The 17,876-nt window shown below is 40.6% G+C and overlaps 1 protein-coding gene across 6 annotated transcripts in view; it reads right to left on the reverse strand.

Moving 5' to 3' along the window:
• The window catches only part of megf11 (multiple EGF-like-domains 11), a 102,927-nt gene that overhangs the window by 66,555 nt on the left and 18,496 nt on the right, over positions 1-17,876 (reverse strand). For 4 of the 6 annotated variants that reach the window (XR_009788683.1, XM_061774528.1, XM_061774527.1 and 1 more), the window contains exons 2-5: positions 12,978-13,092; positions 6,993-7,107; positions 6,159-6,260; positions 4,197-4,297 (exon numbers count right to left, since the gene is read on the reverse strand). Coding sequence is in view for 5 of the 6 variants with exons in the window: in XM_061774528.1 (XP_061630512.1) it covers positions 4,197-4,297; positions 6,159-6,260; positions 6,993-7,099 (310 nt within the window). In the remaining variant the exon portion in view is untranslated. Of the gene's footprint in view, positions 1-4,196; positions 4,298-6,158; positions 6,261-6,992; positions 7,108-7,491; positions 7,578-12,977; positions 13,093-14,844; positions 14,927-17,876 lie in introns of those variants that run through there. The other 2 variants (XM_061774525.1, XM_061774526.1) reach the window with 2 other exon arrangements.

A 17,876-nucleotide genomic window follows, 5' to 3' on the forward strand; every position in this document is an offset into this window, starting at 1 on the left:
CCCTTTTGTCGCTGCATGCAAAACGGCTCGGGGAGTACAAATCTCTTAATCCTGGAAGTGAGAGCGCTAGGATCAAAAGGGTTGAAACAGTTTGCAAAGACAGCAGAAATCTAAACTGCCCAATCGGCCCCTCAGTGCCTGGAGTCCCAAAGTGGAGGAGGGGGGGCATTTTTCCTCTGAGCTTGACATCAAATCAAAGTAAAACCTAACTACTCGTGAAATGCGCCACCCAGGCTTGCAGATTCCCCTGGTTAACACCCTGAAAAAGTATTCAATGAATACATAACTTTATTGTCGGTCAACTGGTTAATGAATACATTATTGATCAAACTGCGACTCACTCCTTAAGACCCCCTGACGATCGTACAGGCGGATAGCCTTTTTGCTGGCCTGCTTCCAGGGGCTGTGCCACCCTGAGAGCAGTAAAGCTAAGACAAGGACAAGCGAAAAGTAAGTCTCACATGGAGTGCAAAAGGTCTGGCAAATACTAGATTGAGATTTCAATTTCTTCCCAAGTGAATAAGAACATTGTCTGGAAAGAATATCCACAAAAATAGAGGATATAAGTTTAGTCAGTAGAAATAAGTACAGATCGCAGCGCAAACAATAGGCCTTTACAAACCAAACGTTGCAACCGGGAGCGTGCAGCTAGTTTTCAATTACGTGATCAGTTTTTCACCATACTGAAGGTCAAGCTTGGGAGGATAAGCCAGGCTTGAAACGGAAAGACCAGTTCGTTTTCATTAGTTTTTTTTTTCCCTGTATAACCCTAATAATTTAATATCAGCTCTGTTATAAATTTTAAAATCTCCTTAGATGTGCTAAAATGAGGGCTAAAAAGTTATTATAGCGTAATACTGTAAAGAGAAACTTTAGATGCAGTAGCAAAGACAAGACATGAAGACAAAGTGGCTGTCGTAAACAAAAACGATACCTCCACGAATCAGACATCTCTTATCGCCTAAGTGTGTGCGACAAGCGGAAATAAAACTGAGACTGTTTCACTTAGTGACCTGGAATAGTTGATAGCTTGGCGTACTTTAGTTAAAACAGTACTGAAAATTTTGCCAGACAACAAAACTTGGTGGGTACATTTGAACCATCCATCCATTTAATCTGCTGGGTTGTTGGGGTAGTGACTGTTTTTTTGTTTGTTGAGCAACTAACAACTTTAATTCCCACCAGGAAGCACATATTAGCAGGAACATTTTCACATTGTTTCCCATATGACAAGAAAGGAGCCAGAGGTAATCACAAAGTCGATCACAATAAGCATTGCCAAAGACATGGTGCCCATTTATACGTTGCAAAAGCAGTGATATATTGACATGCTGGACATTTTTGACCCGCGATATAGTATGTGCCTCCAAGCCTCAAATATGTTGCAGAGGCCATTTTGCCTCACATGACAACTCTGCATTAGAAAATAGCATAAGCGAGCTAAAAATGCTGCACGCATGCAAGGATGCCAGATTTATGTAATATGTTACAATTATAACAGAGCTTTTAATTGTTCCAAAGCTAAGGTAGGGAGAATAAACCCATTAAATATGTTTGTTTTGGGTGTGCTGGTCCCCATATATAGGTACACACTTTTTAAAAAAAAATTATACATTATTTATTGAAAACTATTTTGCAGACCCCAAGTTATGGCTCGCGGAACCCCAGGGGTCCCCAGGTTGAAAAAAAAAAAAAATAATAATAATAATAATAAATCAAACTATTATATTTCTGTTTGTCTAATCAGTTAAGGACTATTTTCAGCATCCTGCTTCAGGCTCATTTCCACAGCTTCTGCTTTTTAAACTGATTGCTTTTAATGGCCCCTCCTCTGTCTGCCACCAGGACCTACTTGGGTCGTTACGTTTTCGCATTGTTATACAGCTTCAGTTAAACTAATTTAGCTGGAAGAGCATACAGAGAGCGGTCCGCAGTGTAAAACGGTATGCCTGCGTGTTAAATCAGGCCCAGTCATCTAAAGCGGAGTAAAGCCACACGGATGGCGGCTCGCTAACAGAGGAGGTGCTGATGAAGTGTTCTTGGCTGTGTATAATAAAGCATTAGCCCATGGGCGGATGTGCTTGCCTGGGAGGCTGATTATCTGCAAGTCATCCTATGTTTAATCTTCTACTTCCAATGCTTAGAACTGATTCCCAAGTGGTGGGTAGGGACCCAAAAAGGGGTTGTGGACCCATCATGAGTGAGTCATGGACAGGTGGTAAAAAAAATTACAGGGGATCCTTGTTTTACCGGCATACGAAGTTTTGAGGTTACGAATTAACTAGTTTGTGCAGAATGTGGACATGAGGCACAAGAAGGCACGCTATGATAACGCCGTAGTTACTGTTTTTCATTGCATTGTTTTATATTTATGGCCTACAACAGTTTTTCCTACAAATATTTACAGTTATTATGACTTTACTACTTTGTTAACAGTGTCAGTGGAAGACTACAGCATGTTCCGATTTCCGCCGTAAAAACGGACCTCCATCGTAAACTGAGGACACCCTGTACAGTTAAATATTTGACATGTCAGCCAAAGTCAGACTTTAATATGGAAAACAACATTATTTTGACAGGCATACATCAGAAACATTATTAGTTGAGTTGTGTTACTGCACATTCATATTCTTTATGCCTCTGTACCACACTGGTGGCCATGTTTTATGCAATTGTCATTTTACTACAGTGTATATAAAAAGTCTACACACCACTTATCGGGTGCCAGGTTTTTGTGATATTAAAAAAAATAATTAAAAAAACTCAATTTAAAATAAATAATCTCGAGTAAGGAAAGTAAAAACAAACAACTGAGATAATGCAGTTGCACACTCTTATAACTGGGGATGTGGTTGTGTTCAGAGTTCACCAATCAAATTCAAGATCAGGTTAAATGGGAGTAAGGACACACTTCCCATTATTTAAAGTGCCTGTAATTAATCCCCAAATAAAGTTAAGAGATTCTTGTACGCTTTTCCTGACATTTTTGGTTGTCACATCTTACAATGGTCCACAGCGAGCTTCTACAGCATCAGCGGGATCTCATTGTTTAAAGGTATCAGGAGAAGGGTACAAGATAATTTCCTTGGGATGAAATGTACCTTGGAATACAGTGAAGACAGTCAACATCAAGTAGAGAAAATATGGCACAACCGTGACATTACCCCCTCCAAAACTGCTGAAAAGACAAGGAGAAAACTGCTCATGGAGCCTGCCAAGAGGCTGACAGCAACACTGAAGGAGCTGCAGGAATTTCTGGCAAGTACAGGCATTTTAGTACATGTGACAACAATCTCCCATCTACTTCTTCATATGTCTGCGCCATGCAGCAGGATGGAAAAAAGGGAAGCCTTATCTAATAAAGCAAATAAAAACATCTAGGCCCTGCTACCTTTTGCAAAAGCTCACTTGAACTCTCCCAAACGCATGTGGGAAAGTGTGCTATGGTCCATTGAAAACAAGGTTGAACTTTTTAGGCATCAATCCAAAAGGTATGTTTGGCGCAAACACAACTCTGCTCATGAAGCGTGTTGGTGGCAGCATTAAGCTTTAGGGCTGTTTTTCTTCAGCTGGAACTAGGGCCTTCGTCAAGGGGGTGGGAATTACAGTCTGAAAGGTTACACATAACAGTCAGTTCTAGAACAAAACCTTAATATATGTCAGGAAAAGCCTACTAGAACATCAGAACATTATTTGGGGTTAATCAGAGCCACTTTAAATGGTGCCAGGTGTGTGATGACTACCATTTAAGATAAGTTTGTAATTCTGAACACAGCCACATCCCTAGTTATAAAAGGGTGTGCACACTTGTGCAACCACATTCTTACTTCATATTTACGTCCTCTGTCAAAACGGTACAGGTTATAGGTCAGAGTGGCGGAAAAGTTTTTGAAATGTTTCATCATTGTCTCGTTTTTATTATCACAAAATGTGACATTTGAACAGGGGTGTGTCGACTTTTTATATCCACAGTATATTCATTTTTGTTATGAAGTTCATCCGCAGTTTCGAAATAAGGTGCTCTGATAGGCACTTTGAACATTATAAATAAGATACCCATATGTTTCCAAAGGCTAGTTTTGAACGACACATTTTCTTTATTGTTCTTAACGTCTATAAAAGTGGCTCCGAAGGTGACAGCAGTTGAGAATCACTCGTTTGGATGACAACCTGAAAAAGGAAAAAAGTATACTCACGAACACATAAGTCTCCACTCTCAAAGTAACCAGGACAACACTGTGAGCGGCGCCTATACATGGTCCTCACTCCCCGCCGGTAAGCTGTCTTATAGCTGATCCTGAGGAAACAAGACATGGTGAGACGGATATGCGACGTACAGTATGTGGGACCGCTCCCGAGGGGCAGGAAGACAAACATGGAACATTTTTGCTTTGATATATTGTTAAAGGAGAAAGGAGTGAAGGAGCCAGTGAAGCATGACGTCTCCCCGAAGCCCATCAGTTGCACGCAGTGTCCACAGTATCGGAGTAGAGAGCCAACATTGAACAAAAAATTAACTACTTTAACTCTCTTGGATTAAAACAACAACAACAAGAATATTGCTCTAACTAGGACAAATTAACCATCGTCAATTTGCCTTTCACTTCAATTACTTTGGGTCGGATATCTTCTAAAACAGCATTTCAGGTCCCCATGTTTTATTTGGTTTGCCAGTTGTCAGAATAAAACGCTGTAAGGTATTTTATTGATCAAACAGGAAGACATTTTTGGGGAAAATTGATTTTTTTTTTTTCCATTCATGCTTGTTGCAACAGATTCACATCAATTGGGTTATTTATCATTAGTTAGTATTTTTCAAAAGTTAAAGCAGACACACATTTTCATTTAATAGCATGAAAACAGTGTGTCCAAACCTTTGACTTGTGATGTACAGTACATGCGGATTTTTTCCCAATAAATGATTTATCATAGTAAGTTTGGGTCCCAAGGAGGAACCTAATTTCCTATGAGGGTCTTGAGCCAAAACATTTTGGGCAACCAAATAGGATTTATGTTGGGACATGAAACAACAATAACTGTGTCTGGTAGTGTAAAATTGTGTGTTGCCAACTTTTCAACCTCAGCCACCTACTGTCTAAACGACTCAAAATGAGAATTATTCCGCTACATAAAGGACATTAATTGCTGAAAGTCACTTTGCTTGGACTGCAATTACAGTACGTATACGCAAAACTGGTGATGAAAAATAATATTTTTTTATTTCAGCACTTATTTTTGTATTGAATTATGCGCGTCTTAGATTTGTTGTCATTTTGATGGAGTAAAACAGTAACTAGTGCGACAGACACTGTTGAAAGGCAAAACAACAGCATGTTGTTGCATGGTGAAGGAAAACCTGTTAAATTGTTGTTTCTGTCAGCATGGCATCAATGAAATCACCCACCCCAGATTCATAGTAGCACTTTTCCATATGAAGCAGGAAAAAGCTTGCTAACAAACAAACGTAATAGTTTTTTGAGATACGAGCCAGGCTTCAGCCGATTTTTTGCTTTGATTTGCGTGAAAATAATTTGCGATACAGTGGAACATCAGGTTCCGAATTTATTTTTAAAAAATACCGCTGTATGTGAAAAAAAACTTCACACTTCACAATTGTATTAACAGTTCAGCCTTGGATGAGATCTGTACTTGGCATGACAGTTATACAGTACAGTATATGGTCTAATGGTAGAATACAATTTTTATACAGCACTGTAAAATCCTGTTAGTTTTATAGTACACTATAGAGGCATCTCAAATTAAGACATTTTCCAAAGGTTCATTTAATTTTGTCGTTCAATCCAAAAAGTGAAACTCATATTAAACAGATTCATTAAATCCATACACTTTTCAGAAGGCCAGTCTCTACTTAATTTCTATATTTAGAAAAATCATTTTGTTTTTTAATGTCATTGTAATTCCTAATATAGGGTTTTTGTTAACTGTAAGTTATAAGTATCCAATTTAAAAAAATATAAAATCATGAAATATTGTGCAGTGAAATCTGTATAATATGAGTTTTAATTTTAGAATTGAACTCCTAAAATAATTGGAGTTTTCCATGATATTCAAATTTATTGAGATGCACCAGGCTGTATATGATGGATGTAAATGGCCAGAACCAAACATGTGGACAGATGAGACCGTTTCCAACATACCTGTGCCTTGTGCACTTGAACCAGTTCAGGATATCTGTGCACCTGGTGTAGTAGATCTGGTCAAACGGGTGAGCGTAAGACTCCTGAACGGTTACGGCGTAGCTAAAAAAATAAATAAATAAAAACAAGACAAATGAGTGCAGTCAAAGAAAAAGTACATTGTATCTTTGCAGGAAAAACATGATAGTAAAAGGTCCTGCGTATGCACCGCTGCAATGAAACCGATTTAATAAAGGCCTCAAAGGACCTTTTTGGTGATTCATATTATTGATGTATGCAGGTGGATATTGGAGGACCACAAAGCCATGAGCAAAGCCCACTTATGTGTTTCATATCAATGCCAACAAGGTGGAAATGCAATCCTAAGTACCCTCACCTTGGTCAGGCAATAATTCAGATAATATATCTTCATAGTTTTCGTTCCGCTCCCTCGTGAGGACAGAAATGATTCCATCTTATTTCTCATTAGTGACACAACCCAGCGCAGCTAATAATTATTCTGGCTCTCTTGCTGTTGTGATTGATCGGGATGGGAGTAGCCTGATCAATTTGCCTGCGTATTTCATTTGATGCTGCAACTCCTCCCATCCCTCACAGTGCCACAAATCAGGCTGTGGCAGATCAATATGGCTGTAATGGCCCAGAATGGATCTGAGACTAGTGAAGAGAACCCGTTTCACAAAAGAGGCTGCAGCCTCAACAAGCCGCTGCATCCTTGCACCGTTTTTTTTGTCATTCATTCATATATATTATATATATACACAAACACAGTATGTGTATGTATACTTGTGTAGCAGAGGAGGAATATATTAGCAGAGGAGGAAACATGCTGACCTTTCCCAGTGGCTGCAGACGTTGGGGTCATCAGGGTTAAGAGTCCATACGTGGGCAGTCAAGCCCAAAACGAGGAGCAGGTCCGACAGAGCAACAAGTGGCCCCATCACTCAATCTGAAACAGTAACAAAATCAGACAATGATTTGGATTGTGTACTTTGAAGTTCTCAAGTCAGAATTCTACCAAAACATCCTGGGAAACATGCCGTGGAAGTCCCATAAAACTTCTGAGTTTGAACTGCCACAGTGCATGATGTCAAGTAAGACATTGGTGTACCTTACAAGGCCTTAGTTCCGCAAGTATCAAAGGATTAACACTTTTTTGAAATACACGTTCCAAAGGGAAAAGGTGAGGTCTGACAACTAAATACCCTGGAAGATGCATAAAGTAAGACTGGTTGTTTGATTGATATTACGTTTCACTATTACCAGAGATTTCTTCCTTTTTTTTTTTTTTTTCTTTAACACTTGGATGAACTTTAAGAAAAAAAAAACCTACCTGAACATTTAATAAAGGATTTTTGGTGTTGACATTACTATTTCCTATACTTTGAAATGCAAACCAGCGTCCCGGATCCCTTGACCGTTGATGTTCCACTGTATTCTGATGAGAATCAGTCAGTCATGACATGATGTTTTGAAAGACCGATACAAACCCGGGACCTGTCCTGTTCCCTGCTAGGTCAAGCAGAATGGAGAATCTGCATCCCTTTTATGCCAGAACAGTTTTACAGTGCCACCGTGGAGTTATTATTATTATTTTTTTTAAATAATAATTTTGTCCTCTTAATAATGTAAATGTTTACCACCCCACATCCAAACAGTGTTGGGCCTTAACATTAAAACATTCATCCTATTGCTTTTGCTTGAATAACAAAGAAAAGTTACCCAATGAAAAACATCCAAATGCAATGTTTTACAGAATGTTGTGTTTGACAAATCAATGACAGAACAGACTTCCGCCAAGGCTTCTAACCATTTTCACCTGAGAAATCAGTGCGTGAATGTGCACAATCTAATCATTTAAGATAAACTCAGGGAACAAACGTAATAAAATCCTGCAGTCACACAACAATTTACAACCTGTCTGAAGATACTTTACAAAGATAGTGTATCTGGATATATTCAATGAGAATATCTATGTTATGACCCTGATGCACATAAGATAAGACAGAAGATTGTACAGTTTTTATTTTCTCTTCCAAACCTAGTTTGGAGAGTTATTTAATCATTTTTACTAATGGGATGCAGCTTGAGACAGAGTAAAGTAGCTGGAATTCCCAAGACAATTCCTTGCGATGTTTCTGTGCTTTGCCTCCTTCGGGGAGGCCTTCAACCCTCAACAGTGACAGTGACAAAGATGGTGATTTGTTGAGACCTGCAGTTTATTTCATTAGACGTACATGTAAGGGGAGAGAACGTACGGTGGGAGGATGGTGACAGTGATGAATTCCCACCATCCTCAGGTCTTATTCAAGCAAATGGGGATAAAGAATAAAGAATGAGCATGAGCAGCATGGCACAGGTTAGTTAATACCTGCATGCTATTAGAAGTAAAGCCACTAAATTGATGTTCGCCTTTGAGAGAAAGACTGCATTAAAAGCAACTAACACTGTGGAGTAGAAAAGAGAATAATGACAAGGAATTCTGACTCCTGTGCTGTCTTTATTTGCCTCCATCTCTGGAGAATAACCCCCTTGACTCTGTGGACTTACACTTTTACATGTGTGCCGCATGCGCTTCGGTGCCTCGTATGAATTGAGCTCAATATCTGGGCGACTGTATCCAATAACAGCGACATTCACATGTTTCGCTAATCTTCTGCATTGATTGCTGCGTGTACTGTAGTTCACTCACAAGTGAGGGAAAATCAATCAGAGCGTCACTTGCTCTAAGTAGGAGTCCATCCGAGCAGGCAAAGGTTACTGTCATGTTCCTTTCCTTAACAGGATGATTAATCTAGGTGCACTTGTGTTACACCAGGCGACAGCTGCTTTCATAGTCTGGGCCGTCCTCTGAAATAATCTTGTTAAACACAAGAGAGGCGCAATTTGATTGACAAGAACGTTTTTACTGCTCTGGTGATGAGACCATTCACCGTCAACTGCTCTGGACGAGTGGATTGGCACATCACCTGTCATCTTCTATTCGGCTGACCTGTTACATAAAGTGTCAATATCCTGAATATCTTTTTGCAGATGTGTTTGCAACGGAGTGGGTAAATCTGTGTGTTTGTTGGTGTGAAACTTCCTGGTTAAGCTTTTTGATGCATTAGAAATCACACTTTTGTTTTTGTGAATGTAATTAAACATTATAGAAATTTTAAAAAATCTTATCCGATTTGTGAAAATCTGCTGTTTCTATGCAGGTCATGAGTTGTGATGTCAAGATATGGGCATAATATTCAATTGGTCTGTTGAATGATTGTTAAGAATACTGTCAGTTAAGTGGAACTGATCTTGAAGCAACTGAGTGCACCATTTCATAACTAAGTGAAAAAACACAGGTTTAAAAAATTATTGATTCCCTCACAGTCAAATAAGTTAAGTCTGGCTCACTGGCAGTGAATTATATCACGTTTGAGCATTAATTCCAACACATTTATTGACCCACTGCCAAAACAAAATCAAACTATTTTCTTTTCACTGTTAAGAGTATAATTTTCCTGTATAGAACTTGATTTCAATAGAACAAATAAATGTTCGTCTTTTCATTTTGTTTTGTCAATTGTTGCCCCCAGAGAAAGCATGCCAATCTTCTGGAGAGATACAAACATCTCACTATATGTATTTTATTATTGGGTTGAAAAATGCCAATTTACTATTTACTTTTTCACTTAAGTATATTTATAAGTGTGTACTTTTGTACTTTTACATAAAGGAGTGGCTTCAGTACTTCTACCAGAGTTGTTTTTTTTTTTTTTTTTTTTTTTGCAAAAGTACGTGTACTTTTACTTAAGTACTGAATACCAGTACTTTTGACATCTCTACTTATGACTAAGGATCTTGATAGCTAAATGGAAATGTTTTATTCGGGTACAAAACGTGTGTATTGCTTGATAAGGGTGGGGATAATAATAAATTAATCAATAAATTGAATGTTAAAAATTAAAAAAAATTAAAAAAAGAAGAAATCAGTATATTGTGAGAAAATGAGTGTTTCTTAATCACGTCCTGCGATTGGCTGGTGACCAGTTCAGGGTGTACCCTGTCTCTCACACCAAGATAACTGGGATAGGCTCCAGCATGCCCGGAACCCTAGTGAGGATAAGCGGTACAGACAATGGATGGATGGATAGATAATCACGTCTTAAAATTGTAAGCCAAGTGTACCACTTGGCTGCAACCAGCAGAAACACTGTTGATTCACTCTCAAGTAGTTGACAGTCAAAAGAACAAAAACAAGACATCACCTATGGCCTTTATTCACGCAGACGTCCGCAATGGCAAACTCCTGAGAGCAGCATTATTCTGCTCAATACATCACTGGCACAGAAACAGCAGTTCTAGCAGTTAAACATCCATCCATCCATTGTCTGTAACGCTTGTCCTCGTGAGTGAGTTGGGTGAGCTGGAGCCGATTCCAGCTGACTATGGCAAGAGAGGGGTTACATCCTGGACTGGTCGCCAGCCAATCAAAGAGCACATACAGACAAACAACCATTCAACTATAGAGGAATAAAGTTGATGAGCCACACAATGAAGTTACGGGAAAGAGTAATGGAGGCTAGACTCACGACAGAAGTGATTATTTGCGAGCAACAGTATGGGTTCATGCCTAGAAAGAGTACCACAGATGCATTATTGGCCTTGAGGATGTTTATGTAAAAAAAAAAAAAAAAAGGTACAGAGAAGGTCAGAAGGAGCTACATTGTGTCTTTGTGGATCTAGAGAAAGCCTATGACAGAGTACCCAGAGAGGAACTGTGCTACTGCATGTGGAAGTCTGGAGTGGAATAGCAGTATGTAAGAATAATACAGGACATGTACGAGGGCAGCAGAACAGTGGTGAGGTGTGCTGTAGGTGTGACAGACGAATTTAAGGTGGAGGTGGGACTGCATCAGGGATCGGCCCAGAGCCCCTTCCTGTTTGCAGTGGTGACGGATAGGCTGACAGATGAGGTTAGACTGGAGTCCCCGTGGACCATGATGTTTGCAGATGACATTGTGATCTGCAGTGAAAGCAGGGAGCAGGTGGAGGAAAAATTAGAAAGAAGGAAGCATGCACTGGAAAACAGAGGAATGAAGATTAGCCGAAGTAAGACAGAATATATGTGCATGAATGAGAGGGGGAGAGGGGGAAGAGTGATGCTACAGGGAGAAGAGATAGCGAGGGTGGAGGACTTCAGATACTTGGGGTCAACCGTCCAGAGCAATGGTGAGTGTGGTCAGGAAGTGAAGAAACGGGTCCAAGCAGGTTGGAACGGGTGGAGGAAGGTGTCAGGTGTGTTATGTGACAGAAGAGTCTCTGCTCGGATGAAGGGCAAAGTTCATAAAACAGTAGTGAGGCCAGCCATGATGTACGGATTAGAGACAGTGGCACTGAGACAACAGGAAGCAGAGTTGGAGGTGGCGGAAATGAAGATGTTGAGGTTCGCTCTAGGAGTGACCAGGTTGGATAAAATTAGAAATTAGCTCATCAGGGGGACAGCCAAGGTTAGATGTTTTGGAGACAAAGTTAGATAGGCTTTGATGGTTTGGACACGTCCAGAGGAGAAATAGTGAGTATATTGGTAGAAGGATGATGAAGATGGAGCTGCCAGGCAAGAGAGCTAGAGGAAGACCAAAGAGAAGGTTGATGGATGTAGTGAGGGAAGACATGAGGGCAGTTGGTGTTTGAGAGGAGGATGCAGGAGATAGGCTTAGATAGAAAAGGATGACACGCTGTGGTGACCCCTCACGGGACAAGCCGAAAGGAAAAGAAGATTATAAAACAACAAATAATCAATGTATTGTCCCCACATTGTTACAAATGTAGTCCAGTGCTCATCCCTAATTGGAATTGTTCCAAGGATGTGACAATCTTTACAGAGAATACAGACACAGAGGCATTGTGCTGCCTAATGCTACTGTTTGTCAAACAATGTTAGTTTTGAGTGGTAAGCACTGTATTTATTGGTTATTAAAACATAATAATTATTTTTTATGCAAAACAAGTACAGTTGTATGACTTCTACATTTGCTATTTGTTATTCAAATATTTAAAAAAATATGTTTTATATTTATTTACTTATTTATTTATAGCACCACTGCGGCCCAGCGTTTAGCATGTCTGCCTCCCAGACGAGAGGCCCCGGGTTTGAACCTAGGCTCTGGCCTTCCTTTGTGGAGTTTAAATGTGCTCCCCGTGCTTGCTTGGATTTTCTACGTGTACTCCAGCTTCCTCCCATATTCCAAAAACAATGCATTCATTAAAGGCTTTAAAATGAGAGTGTGAATGGTCATTTGTCTATATGTGGTGTGCCCTGCGAATTGGCTGGAGAACAGTCCAGGGTGTACCCCGCCGCTCGTCCAATGTCACCTGGGATCCCTGGCTGGGATTGACTCCAGCCCTCACACAGTCCTGATAAGGATAAGCGCTATAGAAAATGGATGGATGGATTTATAATGAGCGAAAAAGGAAAACAAATTCTGTCATATTAAAGCCAGGTTTGAATGAAATTGCAATGTGTATGCATTTGTATCTGTAGATTTAAATTTAGCATTGCAAATGACTATTTATGCACCTGTGAGCACTAGACTTGAATCACATTTTGTTCACTCGAATCCCCCAAAAATTATGGCTATGGATAAAAGCTCACCTCCCTTTAGCTACTAAGATCCTCATTGATTTGCCAAGTGAAAAGTGTTTAAACCACGGTGGAGGGCCACGCTCTCCGAGTGTGCTTGTTAAGAGTGGTAGCTACACGCAAACTAAGTGGAGCTCTTGAAGATTGAGACACTAACACATCAGCTAATGGCAGGAGACACGTGACCTAACACTCACCTAATAGTAACGCTGGATGCTGAGGAGCAGAGAGGGAGACCGGGGTGGGTGGGTGCTCTGAAGCCTCTTTGGGTTCAGACGCACTCTCTGGGAGAAGTGATGACAGGTCGCAGATCTGTTGGCAAGAAGAAAACTAATGAGCTTACGATGTCACACACAAGACACACGTTCATGCCACACTCGCACACACAGACTCATGCATTTGTTACGGGAACGAGAATCTCCACGGGGTTATAATTCACATAAGATGCTCTTGAAAGGCTAATTTATTCGGTGCAGCCTCTGCGTCCAATCACACAATTTTAATTTCATTTTACTGTGTGCCTCCTAGCTGGTTTTCACTGTTTGGCTAAAGAAATAAAAGGCTGCATTAAATCAAGAGGGGCAGCCACAATGAACTCCGCTCACACTTCAAACACTTGCACGGTGCTCGTCCGACGTGTGACCAAACGATCCGCTCATTAGCAAAGCCTGCACTGAGCTCATAGCACGGAACGCGCTCCCTATTCCGCGTGTTTTGTCATCATACTTAAACCCGCTGTTCCTAATGATGCCTTCACGAGGTCAGGGGGCACTTTGGAGATTCTTCAAGAACACAGTATGTCTGCTTTGTCTCTTGGACCAATGAATAATTCAGCATCTTTCTTTTGCCAGGAAAGGGACACGCCGTTGCCCTCACTAATAAGCTCATTTAACATATCTTTGTCTTACTGACGACCTGCCTACAAAGGAAACGGCACTGTTAGAATACAGTATGCAGTATATTTTAATTATCAATTGAAGTTTTTACTGCTGGGGGAAAAAAAATAAGAGAATTGATGTGTAGCGAATGTGAAATGACCAAATCACGTGTGTACTCCAAATCCAGGGAATGATTATTGTTGTTTTCTTAAATAAAAATAAACTTTTCATTTTATGGCAACAATATATAGTCAATTAATGCTAAAAGGATAATTGTAAGCGTAACAATCATTTTACTGCATACAATTTTATATACGATATGATTTCATGTTTGACAAATGCAGGAAAGAAGGAGAACTGAGGCAGGGGAGCAGGTATATTTCAAAAAGGTATGCATCCATTCATCCCATTTCCGGTACGCTTATCCTCAATAGGGTCGCCAATCGCAAGGCACATAGAAACAGAGAACCATTTGCACTCACATTCACAACTACGGGCAATTTCGAGTCTGCAATTAACCTACTATGCATGTTTTGTACCCAGAGAAAACCCACATAGGCATGGGGAGAACATGCAAACTCCACACAGGCGAGACCGAATTTGAACCCGGCTCCACAGAACTGTGAGGAAGATGTCCTAACCAGTCGGCCACCGTCCAAAAAGGTATTTGTTCCCCCCAAAAAGGCAAACAAGGTAGGTTATAGAATCATCCATCCATCCATTTTCTGTACTGCTTTCCTCACCAGGGTCACGGGTGCGCCTGAGACAATCCCAGTTGACATTGGGCAAGAGGCAGGTTACACGCTGAACTGGTCGACAGCCACTCGCAGGACACATAAACCAACAGCCATTCAAACTCACATTCACACCTACGGGCAATTTAGAGTCTTCAATTAACCTACCATGCATGCTTTTGGAATGTAGGAGGAGTAGCGGGAGAAAAGCCACACAAGCATGGGGAGAACATGCAAACTCCATAAAGGAAGGCCGTAGCCCGGATTTCAACCCACAACCTCTGAACTGTGAGGCAGATGGGCTAACCAGTCAACCTCATAGAACTGACTAATTGACTAACATGTCATGACTAGGGAAACATGACATGACGACAGCAACAACAATGGACTGACACAGACTGAAAGAAAGCAGGGACTAAATACCAACAATATGACAAGACGACGAGGCACACCTGGACAAGGCATGAATGGCTGAAGGGAGCTGATTGGTTGACACAAGGAACAGGGCTGCCGAGAACAGTTGGAGATGAAACCCTAACGAGCAGACAAGACATGAATATGGGACAAAGGAAAACAAGACATAACACGAAATAAAACTAAATCTAATCCAAACAATGCAAAAGGCCAAACAAACACTGATCTTGGTAGATGATACAATATAACATTTTGACTTAGTTTTAATTATGAATAAACTGTTTGGAAAAGAAGAAGAGACTAGTTCGTTATAAAGAGTGGAGCTAAATATTAGCACTATTTAACTAAAAATTATTGGCATGAGTGTTACATTAGGTCATTAGACAAACAGACCGACAGATAAATCAATAAATGGATGATTGGACAGATGGACAAACAAATATTTTAAATTCAACCATATGCGCAAGTAGTCACTATTGTGCCATGAGGTTCCACGACATATTTTGTTGGCTCGCCATCAACTTTGCTTGGCTGCATCATACGTTGTACATCAGTGGAACAGCTTGTTGACTATAAATGTAAATGTCAAGGACACAAGTTCCCCTGAACAGAATCCCGCCATTTCCTTTAAGTCGGGAATACTTGAGCATTTAGAGTTTTATTTTACCTGAAAAAACCCACACAATTTTGTTAGTGGTTTTTGTCATCCATATAAACAACATTTATAAAATCTATCAATCTATTTTGTATAGCCCTTTTCCTCATCAGGGTCGTGGGTGAGCTGGATCTCATCTCAGCTGACTGGGCGAGAGGCAGGGTACACCCTGGACTGGTTGCCAGCCAACAGTGGACATTTATCACAAAAAAATACCAATTAACTGATAAATTAAGTGACAGTTTTCTGAGGTTTTGCCAAATGGCCCGTCTATAATATCAGTGGACTAGCCTGAACACCTCTCAGTGAAAAAAAATTACCATTACCAGTGAAGCATGAAAGTGAATTACAATTTACAATTGAAGCTTGTAGCAGGAGCAAACTTTCAATCCATATGGGCCCTAAATGCTTTGTGTATTTTTAAATGGTCCCTTTCACTGTCGTAATGATGAATCCTTTTGTTCCCATCAACATTCATAGACATTTATTTTGATTCTGTTTACACTTCAAACATTCACATTCCGTCAAAGAAAATCTTCTCCGGGGATTTTATTATCCTGATAAAGATTTTATCCCACGTTTCTGAATGCTTTTATCTCTGATGATGAAACCACAACAAAAAAAAAATGTTTGTGCGTCTGATCAAAATGGTTACATAGAAACACTTACACGAGTGTAAAGGCAGCCTCACACTAAGCAATGCAGCTGGACTATACAGAACTGGACAATTGCGAACAAATTACAGCCGGTGACCGACTCTCACACATGTACCGCAAAAGTCGCCGCAACAAAAAATGTAAGAAGGAGATATTTTAGAGCCGGGGTGTCAAACTCATTTTTGCTGCGGGCCACATCGTAGTTATGGTTTCCCTCGGAGGGCCGTCATGAGGGCGAACACATACCGTATTTTCACGACCATAAGGCGCACTTAAATGTCTTACATTTTTTCCAAAATGGACGGGGCGCCTTATAGTGCAGCACGCCTTATGTGTGCACCGAGTTCCAACATCTATAAGTGTTGTTGTGTGATGAGCGCTCCGCTTGACTGTTTTTTTTTTTAAAATGTTTTTAGCATTTCCTGCCAAAACGCTGCTTACGCAGAGGAAAAGCGGACGTGGCTGAGGACAAGGGAAGGGTCCGTGAAGTAGGACGCTAGAGCCACGCCCCCAGTAGGTATATAGCGCCGGGGTGTTTTTTTTTTTAACCGCTTGACTGACTGACATCGGTTTGGCTAAGGACCCCCAAAAATGGCACCTACGAAGAGACACGCTTACGAAGCACAGTTTAAACTGCAAGCTGTCAGTTACGCAAAGGAACATGGGAATCGATCAGCCTTGAGAGAATTCAAGAACAACGAATCCATGGTTCGCAAGTGGAGGAAGCAGGAAAACGAGCTTCGCCAAGTCAAGAAGACGAAGCTGAGTTTCCGCGGAAAAAACAGAAAAACAAAACGCGGAAACAAGGCGAGGTGGCCCGAGTTGGAAGGCCAACTCGAGCAATGGATTAATGAGCAAAGAACAGCCGGGAGAAGCGTATCCACAGTCACCATTCGACTGAGTGCAATAACTCGGGGCTTGCCATCATTCCGGGAGGCTTGACGAAGGAACTCCAACCGCTGGACATCGCTGTAAACAGGGCGTTCAAAGTGAAGTGAGCGGCATGGGAGCCATGGATGACAGATGGCGAACACAGCTTTACTAGGACTAGGAGGCAGCGCCGGGTGAGTTACGTCCCAATTTGTGAATGGATTGTGGATGCTTGGGCTAACGTGTCTGCTTGCACTGTTGTTTGAGCTTTTGCACGGCAACGACACTGACTCGAACCTGGCGTGTTTGATTGAGAACTTGCCCAGCTGTTCATTTCGGTTACAGAAGATGAGGACTTTGATGGATTTGTGGATGAGGATCGATCAAAAAATAATGTGAGTACATTGTTAAATACTTCAATGAAGTGCAAGCGAACTCAGTTTTGCTCCTTCTGCCTTTATAAAAACATTGTTTTAGCGTGCATGCATGCTACTGTATGTTTTAAGCTAGCGTATGTTTTAGCATGCCTGCGCCCAATAATGCGGTGCGCCTTATGTATGTGTTAAATACAGAAATAGACCCCGTAACTGAGACTGCGCCTGAAGGTCATGAAAATATGCTATACAGTAAATGTACAATTGCCTCATGTTATTACATATACACAAATAAAATCGATGAATAACTATATTTGAAACCAGAAGCCAGTAAAATATTAATTCTGTTTATTTTGAAATGGGGATTGGTAACAAAAATGTTTGCAATCAACGTTATATAAAAGGGAAGACGATTTGCAATGTTGTTATTTTAGTAAGAAACATGAAGTCGACGCACTTAATTTGCTTTCACGGGTCACATAAATTTATGTGGCGGGCTGGATGTGGCCCCCGGG

The sequence above is a fragment of the Phyllopteryx taeniolatus genome, chromosome 5, assembly GCF_024500385.1.
Source record: "Phyllopteryx taeniolatus isolate TA_2022b chromosome 5, UOR_Ptae_1.2, whole genome shotgun sequence".
NCBI lineage: Eukaryota > Metazoa > Chordata > Actinopteri > Syngnathiformes > Syngnathidae > Phyllopteryx > Phyllopteryx taeniolatus.